The sequence below is a fragment of the Actinia tenebrosa genome, unplaced genomic scaffold, assembly GCF_029948245.1.
Source record: "Actinia tenebrosa isolate PJP-AT-01 unplaced genomic scaffold, QUT_ActTen_1.0 PGA_scaffold3__52_contigs__length_22856419, whole genome shotgun sequence".
Classification (NCBI taxonomy): Eukaryota; Metazoa; Cnidaria; class Anthozoa; order Actiniaria; family Actiniidae; genus Actinia; species Actinia tenebrosa.
In genome coordinates, this window is record NW_028292580.1 from 3,756,394 (window position 1) to 3,778,049 (window position 21,656).

Sequence of the window (21,656 nt, forward strand, 5' to 3'; positions counted from 1 at the left end):
AAGTTAAACACTACGAGAACGTAAGGAAGAAGTATGCCCGCGCCCGCAGCACTCTGCATAAGGTGGCGGTAACGACGGGATCTTTGTCTGTTGCTTTGACGGGCAGTGGTGTTGCTACTTCTTTGACGGGGCCCGGCGTCGTTGTGGGGGTCCCTTTGGCCGGCGTTGGGGCGGCTTGTGGTATTGTCTCCGCTGTCTCCACGGGCATCATGAAACAATTATCGAATAAGATATCCAAACATGACACGACCATAGCCCTAGCAAGGGCAAAGTCTAACACGATTGCCGACCTCGTCTCCAAAGCTCTTGTCGACCGTAAGATAGACGACGTGGAGTTTTCCTTGATTCTTGCGGAGGAGAAGAAGTACGAGGAGTTGAAGTCAGGCACCAAAAAAACAATCATAAGAGATCTGTCCGACGAAACCCGAAAGAAGATCTACGAACAGGCCAAGGAAGACCTACGAAGAAAACTCGCTCAGTAGACATTCACTTTGAATTCACGTCAACGTCTGGGTATCCATACTAACAGCGGATGCTCGGGGTCTATCTCCTTGAAGATCTCGTAGATCGCATCTGGATAGTGGGGAATATTCTTATCCAAACGGCAAAACAACCACTCAGCTCTACTCATCGCATCCCTAGACACCTCCGGGATGGGTTCATTGGTAATTTGAGATAAAAGGTAGGGAATAGTCTTGTAATATTTCCCTAGTTTTAATTTTTTCAGTGTTTTCCGCAGACTTTGCGGGGTTGGCTCTTCTAAGTGGTCTATGATTTTCTCCTTTACTTCGTTGTCTAAATATACCGGTCGTAAACCCTGGATATGACTCATCCAGTCCCTAAAGTATTTTATTCTCTTATAAGGTGTTTTCTTACGACCTCCATTAGCGTAATATTGCTCTCTGGTAGCATTTGGTACGGCATTACGAATATTCTTACCACACTCGTAACACTGTGCTGACGTTTGATCTTCTATTTGCATTTTTTTGCCACAACAAATATACTTATTTGGCTTAGTAGGTACAAACTTGGGTTTCAAGCACTTTACACAGAAGTCATAAACAAACTCTTTACATTCATGCATATATATATCATAGATTTCGCAAACACAGCAGCAGTAGGCGCTCCTCGCCGCTGTCGCCGGATCGCGCAAGGGGGTCCCAGGCCCCAGTAATACCCGCATAACTCCAGGTGCATTGCCGACGCTCCGCGAGTCCGCCTTACTGCTGCTGCTGCAGTATGCCATTGTCATCCAGGAACCTAAAGCCCACGTTGGCGTGACTACTCGTGCCAATGCAAATACTGCATATTATCAGCTTCTTTCCTGAGTAGTTCAAATCCACGGACATTCCTGTGACATCAACCCAAGAGCTCTGGTTGTATTTTTTCTCGCCTGTGTAAGTCGTATAGACACAATCTACTCCAGCTACGTAGGGGTTGTTCATCGCCATATATAATAACTCAGACCAATGCTTGCGGTGGCTAGGCTGGCCTTTAGTAAGTTATGGTCATATTCCTCAGGTATCGCAGGCAGGACCTTCTTCTTGATTACGTTCTTTGGTTTCCCTGCGGGATTCTCTACGTGCTCCTTCTTTGGCTTCTCCACGAAATGGGGAATGTTCCTAAGAGTGTCAGAGTTCACGTCATTCACCCCAAACTTCATGTCTTTGGTAGCTCGTTGAAGTTTGTTGTTGTAACCCACGACGGAATCGGCGTTGATGACCAAATTACTTGGCATTAACCAACAACCAGGACTCAAGGCATAATCCAGTCTAACCTTTGATTGCTGCACCGCAAGTTGATATCTTTGAACTGATTTAGAGATCTCATTCTCGATAACGGCACTTTCGAAGAGAACAAGGAATACTTGTTGCGTTTCCTGCGACGCTCCGCTTGCGGCTACGATGGGGCTGCGAGTGCTAACCTGGGCCCCTAGAATGCAGTAAACAAAGGCTTCGATGCTTCGATTAATTCTTGCTAGATTTTTCAATCCAATACCCTTTGCGGCAAAGAAAGGCGCCCATGGGTATCTCTGCTTGCTTTCTATGAAGTAGATCAGATTACCCTTTTTCCGCTGCCTCCTAAGTCGGAGAATTCGTAGGAACTGGGATACCCCATACCCGGCGTTTCTATGCTGGCACCAACATACGAAGCATAGGTGTAAGTTTCTCCTAAACCATGGGCGGCGCCCTCCTTATTGCGGAAGTCGGGGTCGTGGAGATGGAACTCGTTCTTTAGACGCTCCCATGCTACTTTATCATACTTGTTATCCATTGCGTCGAATATCTCATCACCGGGCAGCGGCGCACCCAACTCCTTTAAAAGACGTCGCATGGTAAAGGCAACGTGAAATCGTAGGAAAGGAATATGGAACATATCCACGGCTATACCACATCCCTTAGTAGCAGCCCAGACTGCAAAGTTCAACTGCTGCGGCCAATACCGCATGTTGGGACCTGATAACCATTCTCTGGATTCTTTCCCTGAGGTATGTTTGATGGCAGTTTCTCTAAAGATGTCTCTGACTTTTGTCTTGAAGGTCGTAGGACCCACGGGGATTTCTAAGGAGGTAACCATCTTAGCAAAGTCTTCCGCATCTTTGGTGTCGTAAAATGGGTAATTCTGGGTTGCCGGTAATAAATTCTCTGGAAAATTAGGTTGCCTTTCTTTATGCTCGGGTTTTGGTTGTAAAATCTTAGGATGCTTTGGCTCCAAGTCCGCATTACTGTACATTCTTTCGCCGTTGAAGTAAATCCCATCTTGTCTTCTTTCGAACTTACTAGGGTCTGCATGTGGAAACATCTTCCTAAATGCTCTCCAGTTGGCATAATCCCTGTTGTCATGATGTGGCTGCTCCTCAATATCATTCCCAAAAGCGTCGTACATTAGTATATATAATGGATGTTATACCATCAGCACCTCAGTTGTACCCAGATGTTCCTAACGAACTAAACGCTGAAAACTTTCGTCTGAATAAAGCGAACTTAATACTGGCTTACTTGGAAGGGCAAACACAACACTACGAAAAAGTCCGAAAAAAGTACGTCAGAGCCCGGAGTACGCTACATAAGATTGCGATAACTTCAGGGTCCATATCTGTTGTGTTAACGGGCTCCGGCGTTGCTACTTCGCTTACTGGGCCGGGAGTAATTGTTGGAGTTTCTTTGGCCGGCGTTGGGGCAGCCTGTGGTATTGTTTCGGCTGTTGCTACGGGCATTATGAAACAGTTGTCAAGCAAGATATCCAAGCATGACACGACAATAACTCTGTCAAGAGCTAAAGTAAATACAATTACCGATCTTGTCTCAAAGGCTTTGCGTGACAGAAAGATAGACGACGTAGAATTCTCGCTTATTCTGGCCGAAGAGGAAAAGTACGAGAAATTAAAGTCGGACATAAGAAACAAAAAAACAGTCGTAAAAGATCTTTCCGAGGAATCTCGCAAAAAGATCTACCAAGAAGCGAAAGAAGAGCTTCAAAGAAAGCTCGCTCAGTAAACATCTGCTTTGAAAAAAGCGAGACAGGATTTTGTTTACATATTGAACGACAGTCTGGAAATTACGCGTAATATTTATGCTAATTACTCATCTTATGCCATAAGATTCACTATCTTCTCGGAATCCATCCTAACAGGGGGTGGCTGGGGTCTATTTTGTAAAATATTTCATAGATTACGTCAGGGTAATAAGGAATATCCTTATCCAGCCGACAAAACATCCACTCGGCTCTTGTCATATCAGAAACCTCAGGAATAGACTTACCGGTAATTTCAGACAAAAGATAGGGAATAGCTTTGTAATATTTCCCTAGTTTTAATTTTTTCAATGTCTTCCGTAGACTTTGTGGGGTTGGCTCTTCTAAGTCGTCTATGATTTTCTTCTTTACTTCGTTGTCTAAATCTACTGGTCGATAACCTTGGATATGACTCATGCAGTCCCTAAAATATTTTATTCTCTTATAAGGTGTTTTCTTACGACCTCCATTGGCGTAATATTGCTCTCTGGTAGCATTTGGTACGGCATTGCGAATGTTTTTACCACACTCGTAACACTGTGCTGACGTGTCGTCTTCTATTTGCATTTTCTTACCACCACAAATATACTTATTTGGCTTAGTAGGTACAAACTTGGGTTTCAAGCACTTTACACAGAAATCATAAGCAAACTCTTTACATTCTTCGCACTCCATATATAGACTAACATATTTAACTACATAGACACGGGATGCGGGTAATCGCGGTACGAATCGAGGAATTCACTTTAGACGGGTAATCCTCCGGTGGTCATTGCGCTGGAACCCCCATCCCCTATACTACTCTTAGAAGAGCAAAACAAATTGTGAATATAAAAGCAATTTTTGACATGAACAAATGGGCATACCAATGCTACGGGCATTATGAAACAGTTGTCAAGCAAGATATCCAAGCATGACACGACAATAACTCTGTCAAGAGCTAAAGTAAATACAATTACCGATCTTGTCTCAAAGGCTTTGCGTGACAGAAAGATAGACGACGTAGAATTCTCGCTTATTCTGGCCGAAGAGGAAAAGTACGAGAAATTAAAGTCGGACATAAGAAACAAAAAAACAGTCGTAAAAGATCTTTCCGAGGAATCTCGCAAAAAGATCTACCAAGAAGCGAAAGAAGAGCTTCAAAGAAAGCTCGCTCAGTAAACATCTGCTTTGAAAAAAGCGAGACAGGATTTTGTTTACATATTGAACGACAGTCTGGAAATTACGCGTAATATTTATGCTAATTACTCATCTTATGCCATAAGATTCACTATCTTCTCGGAATCCATCCTAACAGGGGGTGGCTGGGGTCTATTTTGTAAAATATTTCATAGATTACGTCAGGGTAATAAGGAATATCCTTATCCAGCCGACAAAACATCCACTCGGCTCTTGTCATATCAGAAACCTCAGGAATAGACTTACCGGTAATTTCAGACAAAAGATAGGGAATAGCTTTGTAATATTTCCCTAGTTTTAATTTTTTCAATGTCTTCCGTAGACTTTGTGGGGTTGGCTCTTCTAAGTCGTCTATGATTTTCTTCTTTACTTCGTTGTCTAAATCTACTGGTCGATAACCTTGGATATGACTCATGCAGTCCCTAAAATATTTTATTCTCTTATAAGGTGTTTTCTTACGACCTCCATTGGCGTAATATTGCTCTCTGGTAGCATTTGGTACGGCATTGCGAATGTTTTTACCACACTCGTAACACTGTGCTGACGTGTCGTCTTCTATTTGCATTTTCTTACCACCACAAATATACTTATTTGGCTTAGTAGGTACAAACTTGGGTTTCAAGCACTTTACACAGAAATCATAAGCAAACTCTTTACATTCTTCGCACTCCATATATAGACTAACATATTTAACTACATAGACACGGGATGCGGGTAATCGCGGTACGAATCGAGGAATTCACTTTAGACGGGTAATCCTCCGGTGGTCATTGCGCTGGAACCCCCATCCCCTATACTACTCTTAGAAGAGCAAAACAAATTGTGAATATAAAAGCAATTTTTGACATGAACAAATGGGCATACCAATGCTACGGGCATTATGAAACAGTTGTCAAGCAAGATATCCAAGCATGACACGACAATAACTCTGTCAAGAGCTAAAGTAAATACAATTACCGATCTTGTCTCAAAGGCTTTGCGTGACAGAAAGATAGACGACGTAGAATTCTCGCTTATTCTGGCCGAAGAGGAAAAGTACGAGAAATTAAAGTCGGACATAAGAAACAAAAAAACAGTCGTAAAAGATCTTTCCGAGGAATCTCGCAAAAAGATCTACCAAGAAGCGAAAGAAGAGCTTCAAAGAAAGCTCGCTCAGTAAACATCTGCTTTGAAAAAAGCGACACAGGATTTTGTTTACATATTGAACGACAGTCTGGAAATTACGCGTAATATTTATGCTAATTACTCATCTTATGCCATAAGATTCACTATCTTCTCGGAATCCATCCTAACAGGGGGTGGCTGGGGTCTATTTTGTAAAATATTTCATAGATTACGTCAGGGTAATAAGGAATATCCTTATCCAGCCGACAAAACATCCACTCGGCTCTTGTCATATCAGAAACCTCAGGAATAGACTTACCGGTAATTTCAGACAAAAGATAGGGAATGCCTTTGTAATATTTCCCTAGTTTTAATTTTTTCAATGTCTTCCGTAGACTTTGTGGGGTTGGCTCTTCTAAGTCGTCTATGATTTTCTTCTTTACTTCGTTGTCTAAATCTACTGGTCGATAACCTTGGATATGACTCATGCAGTCCCTAAAATATTTTATTCTCTTATAAGGTGTTTTCTTACGACCTCCATTGGCGTAATATTGCTCTCTGGTAGCATTTGGTACGGCATTGCGAATGTTTTTACCACACTCGTAACACTGTGCTGACGTGTCGTCTTCTATTTGCATTTTCTTACCACCACAAATATACTTATTTGGCTTAGTAGGTACAAACTTGGGTTTCAAGCACTTTACACAGAAATCATAAGCAAACTCTTTACATTCTTCGCACTCCATATATAGACTAACATATTTAACTACATAGACACGGGATGCGGGTAATCGCGGTACGAATCGAGGAATTCACTTTAGACGGGTAATCCTCCGGTGGTCATTGCGCTGGAACCCCCATCCCCTATACTACTCTTAGAAGAGCAAAACAAATTGTGAATATAAAAGCAATTTTTGACATGAACAAATGGGCATACCAATGCTACGGGCATTATGAAACAGTTGTCAAGCAAGATATCCAAGCATGACACGACAATAACTCTGTCAAGAGCTAAAGTAAATACAATTACCGATCTTGTCTCAAAGGCTTTGCGTGACAGAAAGATAGACGACGTAGAATTCTCGCTTATTCTGGCCGAAGAGGAAAAGTACGAGAAATTAAAGTCGGACATAAGAAACAAAAAAACAGTCGTAAAAGATCTTTCCGAGGAATCTCGCAAAAAGATCTACCAAGAAGCGAAAGAAGAGCTTCAAAGAAAGCTCGCTCAGTAAACATCTGCTTTGAAAAAAGCGACACAGGATTTTGTTTACATATTGAACGACAGTCTGGAAATTACGCGTAATATTTATGCTAATTACTCATCTTATGCCATAAGATTCACTATCTTCTCGGAATCCATCCTAACAGGGGGTGGCTGGGGTCTATTTTGTAAAATATTTCATAGATTACGTCAGGGTAATAAGGAATATCCTTATCCAGCCGACAAAACATCCACTCGGCTCTTGTCATATCAGAAACCTCAGGAATAGACTTACCGGTAATTTCAGACAAAAGATAGGGAATAGCTTTGTAATATTTCCCTAGTTTTAATTTTTTCAATGTCTTCCGTAGACTTTGTGGGGTTGGCTCTTCTAAGTCGTCTATGATTTTCTTCTTTACTTCGTTGTCTAAATCTACCGGTCGATAACCTTGGATATGACTCATGCAGTCCCTAAAATATTTTATTCTCTTATAAGGTGTTTTCTTACGACCTCCATTGGCGTAATATTGCTCTCTGGTAGCATTTGGTACGGCATTGCGAATGTTTTTACCACACTCGTAACACTGTGCTGACGTGTCGTCTTCTATTTGCATTTTCTTACCACCACAAATATACTTATTTGGCTTAGTAGGTACAAACTTGGGTTTCAAGCACTTTACACAGAAATCATAAGCAAACTCTTTACATTCTTCGCACTCCATATATAGACTAACATATTTAACTACATAGACACGGGATGCGGGTAATCGCGGTACGAATCGAGGAATTCACTTTAGACGGGTAATCCTCCGGTGGTCATTGCGCTGGAACCCCCATCCCCTATACTACTCTTAGAAGAGCAAAACAAATTGTGAATATAAAAGCAATTTTTGACATGAACAAATGGGCATACCAAATGATTTTGTCCTGTATACTTGGGAGTTATTTGGAAATTCACCCTGATCCTTACCAAGTTCATATCTAAGTACCCCCTTCCTTCATGGAAGCCGATGGCAAGCTTATTTATTTATTTTTAATATAAGAATTTTTGTTGTAATACATATATCTGTATTTCAATTTCTTTGATGATCTATAGGTTTGTTCGCAGAGATTTTTGCTTTATCTTTAAGCTGCTTTATATTAATGCTTATTTTGTGTGAGGAATACGCAAGGCATGCACCCACATCCCTGTTCACCCAACTTCATCTGTTTTATTGACTTGACTCATTCAATTAGGGAGAATGTAAAAATTTTGTAAGTTGCCAAAGAAAGGGGTACAATCAGCTAATTCTATTTAGCATACAGTTCATCGATGCTTGTTCCACTTGTATCGCTGCCAATATGTGAATTTTTTAGACCGTTTATATTTGCATAACGCAACAGGCTCATTAGAACAAATGACAACAAATACAATATTATTGTAAGAGCAAAAAAGTAAAATGTGCCTTACCCTAAGAATAAATTTTGAAGGACTTAAAATCTTTTTGACCTCAGGAGTTGTATTAAGGATTTAAATTTTTAGATTTTGCGATATTTTCAAGCAAAAATCCCATTTAAATTTTTTTTTAAATTTTATAATTTATACAAATTAATTACACATAATTTTAGAAAGTTTCAGTGCAATCTTAACAATCTTAATATGGAGCAAACTGAATGATGCAAAAAATTTGCACTCACTGTTTTGAAAATTTTTTTTTTTTGGTAACTTAAAAAGCATTGAAATGAGAATTTGACAATTTATTTAAAATAAAAGAGGTCAAACTTTCAGTTTCATTGTAACATATTTAAAATATAATTACATTTGAATATTGACATTGAGACATACATATACATTATTCTCATCAAAAGAACCAGTTGCAAATTTAAAAATTATCCTGTACTTTATGTTTTTGATGTTTGGTTTTCCCCTTCTTTTTTATTTAGGATGCAGAATTCACAGACGCATTGAAGAGTATTTCAAATAGTGAAGAGATAAGAGTGATCTTCAATGAAGATAAAACCCCATCAGTGGTGTCTTTAGTTGATGATTTCAAAAAGATTGCATCTTCTTTAAGGGGTGAAGTCATTGGAAACCGCTGTCCACAACCACCGTTGCTGCCGTCGTCATCATCATCAACTAGTGACATAGAAATTCTGAATTCATTGTCATCTATATCATCACGTCTAGACCAGTTCACTTCACATCTTCCAACTAATTTACCAGATCACACCAGCTATGACTCTGCTTGTAACGTTGCCCGCCAAATTTCATATTGGTCCTCTCTTTTTGTATCCATGTGTAATAGTAACTCATCGCCAACACCAGAATTAACACCTTCACCATCTTTTATTCCAACTACCAGTCACACTTCTCCACCATCTACAATACTTCCATCTAACACTTCTCAGCCACAGCAACCATCCTCCAGCATCATACTGACACCACCTTTTCTTCCTGGACCTTCTAATTCTCAGCCACGGCCACTGTCCTCAACTACTTTTACTAAGCCACCATTCTCCAGCGTTGTACCACCACCACCATCACAACCTGTTCTGCCTGCCTCGTACGATACTCACCCACCATCCACCAGCATTGTACCACCACCATCACAACCTGTTCTGCCTTACTCGTATAATACCCAGCCACCATCCTCCAGCGTTGTACCACCACCATTACAACCTGTTCTGCCTGCCTCGTACGATACTCACCCACCATCCTCCAGCGTTGTACCTCCACCATTACAACCTGTTCTGTCTGCCTCGTACGATACTCACCCACCATCCTCCAGCGTTGTACCACCACCATCACAACCTGTTCTGCCTGCCTCGTATAATACCCAGCCACTGCCCTCAACTTCTTTTTCATATGACAATGCCACATACCACATGTATTTGACCTACCACAAAAACCACCAAACATTAAAAGAGTGGCTGGACAATCTCTTTATACCAAGGAATGTAAAAACTCTTGATGACGTCAAGGCTTTGTGGGAGGAAGGTTCTGGAGACTGCCCTCCCTTGTGTGAATGGACATCACAAATGAGATCACACAAGGGAGTGTATGGCAAACACACCTCCATATTTAATCAGAGAAAAAAGGTGTATATGGTATACAAAGACGCCAGTTTTAATGAGGATGAAATAAAGAGAACATATACCATAGATGAAGTTACTCCTGGAAAGCTATACAAGCATATTTATGGCAAAAAATAAATTGTTTATTATGATACTTGTATATTCATATTTACCATAAGTTTTGTGTTTGTCTTTTGATTGGACATTTTTTGTATGGGGTAAGATAGGATTTCGGGAAGTGTACCTTATTTAGAGATTTTCAAACCTTGTTATACAGTCTTATAGTTGCACTCGTATATATTAGCCTTTATTGGCACTGAAAAGCGCACGCTAGTATGATATCGTATTTTACACAAGAAAACTCCAATTCTGCAGAGCGGAAATTATTATCCCATGTTAATAGCACATATTGACATATTGCAATTTTCCAAACATACTTTCGTGTGAATGACTTTCCAAGCACAGCCTATATACTTCAATGTGAATGTCACATTTCGCGATAACTCAATCTGTGACTTTCTAAGCACAGCCTATAGTACTTCCACGTGAATGTCACATTTTGCGATAAATCAATCTGTGACTTTCCAAGGACAGCCTATAGTACTTCCACGTGAATGTCATATTTTGCGATAACTCAATCTGTGACTTTCCAAGCACAGCCTCGTATTGAGTGATTTATATAAAGGACAATTGTATTATAAATCGCGGCGTAAAGGACTACATGTCAAGATAAAAAAGGGTGGAATCGTGTAATACATAGGGGATATTCATCTAAGTTTCTAGATAATTTTATTATGGTATAACTGAGGCACATGAGTCATGAATTTCTGAGGCAAATAATAAGGGTTTGTCATCAATCTCTGTGTATAATTCAAAGGTAATCATGAACGAACAAGAGGGTGGGTCAGTAAAGTTTGTTCAGATTTTTTCCTAGCCGACCACCCTTGGTAGAGACCAATTCCCTAATTCCACATATTGCAATACACTCGAATTGTGACTTATTAGTCGCGCTTTTTTTGAACATCCGGGATTGAAATTAGACTCTCTGCATGCAGACATTTGGTTAATTTGCCACTCCGAGCGGGCTGACAGGTAACGACAATTTGTCGTCCAACTACAAGATCGAATTTAGAATTTACCGAGTTGATTTATGCATCCTGAAGGTGGTGTTAGACTGGCCAACTTGCAACGCCGATTTTTCGCGCAATGCTCTTGCACTGCAACACTGTTGCTCCGAAAATCGTTGCCGTGCATGTGACATAGCGCCGAGGACGATTTTTCGCGCAGTATTTCACTCTGCAACAGGCCGGTTGCAGGTTTTTGATCTGGCTTCAAAAACTTGCAACGCAAGATGACTAATTTTCAGCAAATCGATGCATGTGTATCATGTGCAACATGCCCATGCTTCGATTTGACGCACATCAAAATGGCGCCGACTGTAGAAGAATTAAGTAAGTTTAAGAGAACAGCAACAGCAAAGATTGTCTAAAACCTAATGAAACGGATAAGATAAAACTTTTGGAGTTGATGAAAAATGATAAAATCAAGCCGTGAGTGAGTTGCCAGCGCGTGGACTGAATACTAAAGTAAGGGTTGCGCGAAAAGTTGTTCCCGTGTAACATGTTGAAAATAATCGATACAAATGGGGCAATAGCGTTCCGCGAAAAATTGGCGTTGTAAGTTGTCCCGTGTAACACCCGCCTTTAGGAAACTGAACCAGAGAGGAATCACTACACCGTGTCAGTGAACGAATACACTGTGCTAGTTTTTAAGATTAAACACAAAAGTGTGTATTATTCTCAATATAAAAAGGGCTGGAACCGTAACGTTCTGTCATTTGAGGTGAGGCAAATGCCACATTTTGCAATTGACTCAATCCGTGACTTTCACAACGTACTCTGAATGCCACATTTTGCAATTGACTCAATCCGTGACTTTCACAACGTACCATGAATGCCACATTTTGCGACAACTCAATCCGTGACTTTGGAAACTAGAAAAATGCGAAAATGGGATTGACGAACATTGAGACTCGCTTCTTTTTTCTCATTTTCTTACAAATAATTCTTGGTCCAATTATTCAATTTAAAACATCTTACCCCTGCTTTCCATAGCTAGACCCAAGCTCGTATTTGATCGACCTTGCTAATTGAGAACTAGTCTCCATACCACTGCAACAGGTGTTTCGAAGTAAAATAAGTACTTGCGTCAAGAGAAAATGCTAGCTATGAAGCAGCGTTACTGTTATAATATTTGAGGTGAGGCAAATGCCACATTTTGCAATTGACTCAATCCGTGACTTTCACAACGTACCATGAATGCCACATTTTGCGACAACTCAATCCGTGACTTTGGTAACTAGAAAAATGCGAAAATGGGATTGACGAACATTGAGACTCGCTTCTTTTTTCTCATTTTCTTACAAATAATTCCTTAGTTTAAATGTTTGCTTGTTAGTTTAAACGTTTGCTTGCTTTGGTGGTTCTTTGAAATGATTGAAATACCCGAAACCTTTTTGTGGCTACTCCCTCCTAGAGAGGCGAAGCCACTATGCCATCGAGTCGCGTAAGAAAGTAAGTAAGTCCGTAAGTAACACCCCAAGGAAGCCCAAACTGATGAATGAATAAACTTCGCAACCAATCAAGTAGCGACTCACGTTCTTCAATATCGATAAATTACGGAACCAATCATAGCTTGAATAACAAAATATCGGTATTTCCGAACTGCAACCGATGTAGGGATGACGCATTTTTAAAAGCAGGATTGTTATCTTGGACTGTCTTCGTTCTTCGCTGCTCAAGACTATATCTATATCCTTTTATTATCATTGTTTGCCTTATCACATTGTCAAACTAATATGGGGATCCACCTGGCTATGCCTCGACCAATATATATCTCTCTAAAATCTTTCTTTATGTATAATCAGGGCAGTAATATTAGAAATATCGTTTATTTACTTTCTTTCCCTGGTCATATCTAATATGTAAAACCTCTGATTTATAAGAGGTACTTGAATGAAAACGCCCCGTTTTTTGAAAGCCCGAATATTTCAAATATTTGAAGATAATATGATCCAATTACTATTATGAAAGCCAGATATTCTAATAAAGAGTAATACGAGTGAAAATCTTAAATGTATAGAAAAAGCTACAAAGAATATATATATCAAAAGATTTTAGAGAATAATCCTAGAAAAACTGAGCGAAGGGGTAAAAAGTGTTTTGGGCGTAACCAGAGGTACTAATGCTAATGGTAGTAGCTAAATGCATACCATTATCTTATCATTTCATTGCCTGAAATCTCATATATCTATTTTTATATAGCTAATTGACCATTCCAATTGTAATCTAGTTTTCATTAGATAAGCAATAGTAATTTGAAAAACTGATGTCTTGCTTAGTTAGTCATTCATTTTCTCTCTCAGGACAAGTTAAGCTAGTATTTTATTTGGCACTACATTCAAAGGTACATAAGTACATTTTTCTAAAGCTCAAATATCGCCCCCAGCTAAATTATGACAAATTTATGATCCCTAAACCATGGATTTTTCCTAGTGTTCTAGATCTCCTCCTTTTCTTTAAGTCACAGCTTTTTGTTTTAAGTAAACATCCAGCTAAATTTTAAAAATCTTAAAATAAATAGAGGCGACTAATTTTTTCAAAAACAGTTCACATAGTTGGCATTTGTGTAAGATGAAAACTCAAAACAAGACATGCAGATAATGTCATAATATATATTTTTACCCCTGCTACAGGCCTCGTGTACATGCCAGGAGCTACGTGATATTCTTATGTGCATTAGCGAAGGATGCCTTTATAAAGGTGTTTGCAAAAAGCAGTATTTTCAAAGTGCTTAAAATCAGTGGGTGTGAAGGGGGGAGTGGTTATATCATTGACATAAAATGTTCTTGCAATGCTTGAGATCGAGTGACTTCACACACTAACTAAAGTATCTGTGTGTGAAATATTAAAAATATTACACCAACACAAAAAATTTACTTCTAGAATAAGGGACTTCCTTCAAATACCTTTATTGACATCTTTATCAAATACTACATAATAGTAAATTTCTTTCAACAGATCAAATGATCAGTATCATAGTTAAATTAGTTTTCAATAGTTTTTATAGCAAGGAAAAAACATCATTTGTCCACTGATAATCTTTAACTTTTTGAAATATATGATGTCATACTGTTGAATGAGTAAAACGAGTATTGGATAATTGACCACATCAATTTACCACAGTCTGAATAGACAATAACTTGCAGTTTTAATGAGGAACTTTAATGCTGAGGTAAAATAAAGGTGACTGAATAACTTTGCAAATAGTAATCAAAAAAATAAAACAATTACCCTATTTTACTGTGACATCACTGCTTGTTTATGTGGGGGATAAAAGCACCAAATTCAATAGAAAATTCAACAAATTTGCTCCTAGTTAAACAGTTTAATCTAAAATGGCCTGGTTTTCAGATAAAATATGTACTAATATTCTTAGCTTTTGCTGGCTTTTCTACTTCTCTTTGTGGATTGATACGGGTTTTAGAACAATTTTCAGTGAATTTGTGTTGATTTGACCCCCTCTGATGACCATGATCTTTAATAATATAAACAATAGATTGTTTGGATGTGACATCATAGTGAAATAGGGCAATTATCAGACTGAGTATGATATGAAAAGTTATGCTTACTCTCACAAAGAGTTATTTTTTACTCAGCCCAAAACTTAAGTAGATAAGCTCCTCTTGATGCATGGGTTTTCATATCATACTCGGTCTCGTCCAACAATTGCTAATAATTATTTGTCACTATCATTTCTAAGACTTTCATCACTATCACTGCTAGCAATATCATAAGTATCTTCTTCTACGTCATACACCCCCATGCTGTCATTCTCTTGTTCTTCGTTATCTGCAATACTATCTTCATCTGTCAAGTCCTTTTCTGATAAGCACTGATTTATTAACCTTCTTCCCTATTCAAATTCCTTTTCATCCAGCATGCTTTCATCCCCGTCACTTGAATCATGTGTATCTTGAAAGTCTTCTGCCATCTCTTCTAGTACATCCAAAAGTGGAGAAGTCAATCTATTTGTGGTAAAAGAAATAAATGGAAAGAAATTATTCTCAACATTATGCAAAAGGAAGAGTTTTAATCGACAAAAAAAAGTTTTTCATGAGTAATTTAAAGTATGGGAATTTCAAAATAGCATCCAAAGTTTTTTTTTTTTCTTTGAAAACCATTCCAGTGTTTTATCTTTTAGGATTCTGTTTTCCAGGTGTTGTTAAATCATTCCTTTATTAACGAATTCTGAAATTTTCAAGTCTTTGAAATGTAACATAAACAGAAATATCCAATTAAAAAACGAAAATACCTTTGCAAATATAATAAAAAACAACTTCTTCAATTTTATGTGGACAGCGTATATCAATGTGCAAAAAAAAATTTTTTTACTGCCAATAATAATAATAATCAATAATAATCTGCTGGTATATTTTATTTAAAAAAAGGAGAAAAGGAAAATTATTACAACGTGCGTCACACAAATTTTAGCAGAACGAACCGTATCGTGTAATTATAACACAAATAAGGATTCCTAAATAATTTTTATTAACTTTGGAGTCCATGTAATTATTTAAATTGTAGCACAAACTCAAAACCGAAAGTTGGAGAAAAAATGTGAAGCTTTGACTAGAGTATTTGAAATAAGGTATAATAGCTATCTTCCTATCGAAGACGTGAGGTGTCTGACAAATTTGGAAGGATAGTATAAAGCTTTAATACTATAAGTATTTGTCTTATACTCACTCTGCCTTTAGCGATGGGACTATCTTTCGTTTCCTCAGTTTGCAAAAGCGGCATCTACTTTTACATCTCCAGCACTGAGGATGCACTCTCGTTGTTATTGAATCCGTCTCGTTTAACCTTTGTTTCTTGTTCACCAGAGGCTCTGGTGGATAGGGCTCCGCATGCTCTCTTATTGCATCCTTTTCCTTGGCCTGTTTCAGCCGCGAGGAAATAAACGTTGAGAGCTGCTTCGTCGCTTCACAGCCCGGTTGCCAACCACTAAACCTTGCGGGCGAAATCTCTTGGAAGGTTTTCATAGTGTCTTGGCTTGCACAGTCAAGCAATCGACCAAACATCAAACAGACGCCATCAACGACAGGATCACCGCGTACTTTATGAGAGGACCTTAAACCAGATAACGTGGCATATGAAAATATTGCTACGTCTAGCAGCTCTGTTATCTGGGATGGCAGCCGTTTAGACGATGGATTAAAAGAAGCCATTTCTAACTTTACAAATCTTCGATATAAAGGCTTACTAGCAAGGAATACGTTCTTCTAGTCGAAGCAGTTGGGACAACGCATTAGTAATATATTCTATTCACATGAGATCACGTGGCTCGTTCGCATGTGTGGAAACAAGACTCTTCAACAGTCCCTCACTCGGTCCAGTCAGCATCATATATTCCCTCTCTGTTTTTGGACGAGTAATTTTAGTCAAAATGCCTTCAAGCAATAGACTGTATTTTCTACGACCTTTATATGATATTGCTTTGTGGCAATATTTTATTCTAACTGGTTTTACATGTAGGAAAGGAAAGAAACCTCACATCAAGTTTACTTACCGTATGCACAAGGTTGTTGCAAACCTCATGTGCAAGTTGCTAGAGGCAGAAGCTTTCTCTCACCTTCAAAGAAAGCTCGACGCCAGCGATATCAGGGAAGCTACCGGTTGTTGGAGACTAGGAGAAACGGTGACACGAGAAGTAGTTGTGTGGTGCCAAGACCAGTGGAGAAGAAAGGCCCCAGTTCTTCCTGAAGAGGAGTATAACTTCAGTAGTAGCGCCCCTACGAGCGCTGTTACAATTTTCGGGGAAAACATGCCAGTATGTCATTTGTGTGGAGTTCCCTGTCCAGAATGTAGAACAGAACTCAGCAAAGACCTACCTTCTGAAATGACTACGATACAATCATATCTGGATTACCACAAAATTGAGGCAGCGACGGCGGACTCGACAAATGAACAAAGAACGAACGAATCAAAAGATGAGGCCGAAGCAGTGCGGGGTCATGAGAACAGAGGAACGATGCGTTCACCAGGATTGAAAAAACGATTGAGGAAACGGAAACATTGAGTTTCTTTAACTTATTCTGGAACTGAAAGACATAAAAGTGTTTTATCGCGCATAGAAAAATTTAATCGTATTTGTTTGTTACTGTTTTCTCATGAGTGCTCTACTTAGTTACTGATGGTTGTTGCATCGAATCGGATTGCCTTTGAGTCAAGAACTACATCGTTCTTTTGCGCATCGGCAGACGGTATATATTAAATTTAGTATACTTTAATACTTTTACTTTTTTGGGCATTTTAACTTAGGACTTTTTCAATTCTTTATCTTAGTTTTTGGCTTATATGGTAAAGAATACATGTTTTAAAATTTTTACAAGTAGTGATTAAACGTATTCTTATCATAATCGATCTAAATTCCCTTTATCATGCTTGTCTACAATAAGAAACAACATCGACCCTACTTTCAAAAACAAAAAATATTATGTATTTTATTTTTTTTTACTATAAACTTCATTTGTGTCAAGCATATATATATATATATATAAAGTATAGAATTGTAAAGTATGTAATGTGGTCTATGCTGGTGAATACAGTGCTCGATGCGTAGGGATGCAGAGCAATAGATATATAGTAAAGATTGGATTAAAGACGAGACATGTTCTAAAACAAGTTCTATCTGATGAACAATAGAAATCCAGGCCTAGCTAATTAACTCCTTTCCGAACAATACTTCTTTTGTAAATAATTATTACACCTCTTGTATATAAATATCACAGTAATAGGAATATGTTTCATTAAAGTCTGTCTGATGAGTGCGTAAGCACGAAACTCGGAGTTACAGTGAACATGTCTCGTCTTTAATCCAATCTTTACTATATAAAGTATAGAATTGTATATATATATTGTATATAATTATATTTTTATATATATGTTTTCGCTTTTTTTCAATTTTTATTTTCAAGACTATTTTTATTTTCAAGACTTTTTATTTTCAAGACTATTTTCTACTCAAGACTATTTTGAATAAGAAAGTCGGCAGATTGGATTTAATTTGCTTTATTCCTCTGCCGCCAGTATTCTCCTTCAGCTTTGTTGCACGCTTAATTATTAAAGTAAAAACAGCTTTTTTCATGTGACAAAATACATCGCCAAATGTCAACTAGGTATTCAAGTGAGTTGCGATTTCAAGTCGCCGACTTAACACTTTCGGATAAACATAAAGGAGAGCAAACTAACCGGATTTAACGGTTAAAGCCATCACCGGAATTCATAGCCGGATATAAAAAAGACAATGTGGTGTAGTGAAACAAGCATAAAACAGCAGAACAGAAAGTTTTGACAATAGGCCTACTGATAAACGCGTCAAACTTCTCATCCGCAGATGGGACCTACTAATTAATACCGCCGTCGGCTTCTTAAAAATTCGCGTTGGAACAATGCCTAAAGCTAATTGGAAATGGCGTCTCAATTTTTTTAGAAAAATCCAATCAACTAGTTTTCAGCACATAGGACATGAAAATTTTTGGTCAATTCTTTTATTGTCGCAAGAAAATATATCCTGGTCTCAGACGCTACAGTGTGCTCGCCGCGAGAAAATATGTCGAGCCACTGGGACCAGGATACATAAAACTGCACGTCGCAGCAAAGTTATCTCAGTGGTTTAAACATCCACTTGGTGTGATCTAGCACAGGGTTGCCGTCATGGTGCTGCTTGATGACTTCAGCTCTTGCATCTTGTGTATATAGTTCGAATGTATTTGACTTCCTAAAAGATATAGATAAATTTGGCATCATTATGGTGTGTGATTACGTTTAAAGAACAAAATATTTTCGAGCAATATGAGATCATTTCAGAATTACCATCTTCCTGCCCTTTTGATAGTGCTGTCATCTGCACCACATCGTGCAGCCCATTGTGCTGCTGATCGCCTGATTGAGTGGGTGGTGTAGTTTTTACCGAAAAGGTGTTTACACATCTATATAAAAGATAACGATAAATTAATATGACTCGACCTTGAAGGCAAACCTTAGAATATAGCTATAAAGCTATTCCTGCTTTGCAATAATTCCCTCTTAGGTATGATATAATGTTATTATCATTACTGTTTTCAATTTTGATTACTTCACTTAATTTCTTTCAAGTGCGTACCTGGCTAAAACTCTTCCTGTAATTGTGCACACCGTGGTAACTTCTCGGGCACACTTCCATGTTGTTTTTCTTTATCCTGGGGAATATGTAACCTTTTCTTATTCCTAAAACAAAAACAAAAATGATTCGGCTAAAGTGAACTCGCTGCACTGAACAGAGATCTTAATGGCAAATGATAGACAGAATACCTAATATTAGCAACCATGCAATGAGAGCTCGAACGGGACAAAGCTCGTGGTCCAATGGATTTGCTCATAATGTTAATGTCACACCTTAGGGAAGAAAAGAGGAAAAGCTAAAACACGTTTGGTAACAGCCAAATAAAATAAAGGAAAGGAGAACATGTAAACACATTCCAACAAAACGGGGTAATGGAAAACATAAAAGTCATAACTGATTATTTACCTTTTGCCCTTCTGTCTGCCTTAGACCAGGGGATTTTAACATCGATGCGTGTAGGCATGTTACCAGATTGAACTAATAAAAAAATAAGAGATTGATATGAGAACGTCGATCAGTTCTGGCGGAACGCAGAACAGTTAATTACATCTACACGGGACTAATATGCACGTTACACTTCAAATAACAATAATCGACCACCATTAACTACCGTCATAGTTGCGGGACATCTTCAAGTGTTTAACTTTTAAGCGAAGTGGTTCCTCGCCTCTGAGGAGAAGCCCAAATGAAAAAATTGTGATTGTCCATAACCACAATCCGCGAAGTCCATGAAGTAGGAAAAGTAATGAACAATTTACAGAATGAAGACCGGGAAAAAGGAAAACAAGAGCAAGATTAACACGTTGACTGGATCTACCTCTATTGACTGAAAACAGTAGTTCCTCATTCTCGTTAGATCATGGAGGGAAAAGGGTGGAGCTTTCTTGGGCTCATATGGCTTTCTTCCTCGGCGTATATCAGCTCTGGATGGCCTCTTGGATCTTTTGTTCAATTGTTTGATGGTTTGTTTAACGTCTGAAAAAGGCAAAAATGTATTAAAAGTTACCTTTGCGCATACAAAACGAATATGCATGAATATGTTGAGTTATCGCAAAATGTGACATTCGCATGGAAGTATATAGGCTGTGCTTGGAAAGTCACAGATTGAGTTATAGCAAAACGTGACACTATTCACATGGAAGTATATAGGCTGTGCTTGGAAAGTCACAGATTGAGTTATAGCAAAATGTGACATTCACATGGAAGTATATAGGCTGTGCTTAGAAAGTCACAGATTGAGTTATCGCAAAATGTGACATTCACGTGGAAGTACTATAGGCTGTGCTTGGAAAGTCACAGATTGAGTTATCGCAAAATGTGACATTCACGTGGAAGTACTATAGGCTGTGCTTGGAAAGTCACAGGTTGAGTTATCGCAAAATGTGACATTCACATGGAAGTATATAGGCTGTGCTTGGAAAGTCACAGATTGAGTTATAGCAAAATGTGACATTCACATGGAAGTATATAGGCTGTGCTTGGAAAGTCACAGATTGAGTTATCGCAAAATCAGGTTATATGGTGTATTTGAAAAATCATTATCTTTCTTCAAATCTACAAGAAAATTCATAAAAATAAAGAAGTAAAAAGAACACGGAAAACGTTGGCTGTAATAGTGATGATGAAAAGGTAAATTATACACCGTGAAAAGATGGAAAAACTTACTGACGTTTCGGACGCTAGTCCTTCGTCGGAGTAAAAGGACGAAGGACTAGCGTCCGAAACGTTAGTAAGTTTTTCATCTTTTTCACGGTGTATAATTTACCTTTTCATCATCACTGTTTCATTAGAAACACCGACGCAGCTCACACTAGTTTTTAGCTAGTTATATCTTCTTGGCTGTAATAGGTGAATTCTTAACTTTGCAGTTGTTAAAATGCGTGTTTTTTTTTTGTTTTTTTTTTAGCAAAACGAAAATGAATACTTACTGCTGGAATCCATTGGATTACCAGATGGAATTACATCAGATATCTGGCCAGCTTCGTTTCGCAAAATTTCTTCATTATATGGCCCCTGATGACCAAAGGCAGAAAACCAATAGCGAAATGCCGCCTTATAGCCATTCAAACATGGTGGCGACAGCCCTTCACACACCAAGCTACCTATTATTTTCCCCTTTCTTTCGCATTTCTTTTCTGCAATGAAAGTTGATGGCAGCATAAATAAAAATTCTTGCTAAAGACATGACACTCAGTTCTGGTATTGGTGAAATTCTTAAACTGAAATTTCTCGGTACGTGTTTGAGAGGTGTACAGATTAAAATCTTAAAATTTTTTAAAATTATTAGGACGTCCAAACATACAATGGTTTTCATATCCAGACTGATTGAGCGGACTGAGGGATAGATTATCCATATCAGATACTATCACTTTAACTCTCA

At 38.4% G+C, this 21,656-nt stretch overlaps 3 protein-coding genes across 3 annotated transcripts; 1 reads left to right on the top strand and 2 right to left on the bottom strand.

The window, feature by feature from the left end:
* The first annotated feature begins 653 nt into the window (after nt 1–653).
* Nucleotides 654–10,203, top strand: LOC148907796 (uncharacterized). Its single transcript, XM_089035749.1, has 2 exons — nt 654–665; nt 8,921–10,203. Exons 1-2 carry the CDS (start codon nt 654–656, stop codon nt 10,187–10,189), a joined length of 1,281 nt encoding a protein of 426 aa, XP_088891875.1. The 3' UTR covers nt 10,190–10,203.
* A 4,108-nt stretch (nt 10,204–14,311) lies between these two features.
* On the bottom strand, nt 14,312–16,779 carry LOC148907797 (uncharacterized). The gene is made up of 3 exons (XM_089035087.1): nt 16,682–16,779; nt 15,859–16,242; nt 14,312–15,137 (listed from the first exon to the last, which is right to left on the bottom strand). The coding sequence occupies exons 1-3, from the start codon at nt 16,708–16,710 to the stop codon at nt 15,026–15,028; spliced, it is 525 nt and encodes a 174-aa protein (XP_088891213.1). The 5' UTR covers nt 16,711–16,779; the 3' UTR covers nt 14,312–15,025.
* Nucleotides 16,780–18,673: 1,894 nt separating this feature from the next.
* Nucleotides 18,674–19,996, bottom strand: LOC148907798 (uncharacterized). Its single transcript, XM_089035088.1, has 6 exons — nt 19,887–19,996; nt 19,682–19,753; nt 19,465–19,548; nt 19,277–19,380; nt 18,988–19,103; nt 18,674–18,892 (listed from the first exon to the last, which is right to left on the bottom strand). Exons 4-6 carry the CDS (start codon nt 19,334–19,336, stop codon nt 18,775–18,777), a joined length of 294 nt encoding a protein of 97 aa, XP_088891214.1. The 5' UTR covers nt 19,337–19,380; nt 19,465–19,548; nt 19,682–19,753; nt 19,887–19,996; the 3' UTR covers nt 18,674–18,774.
* Nucleotides 19,997–21,656: the final 1,660 nt, after the last annotated feature.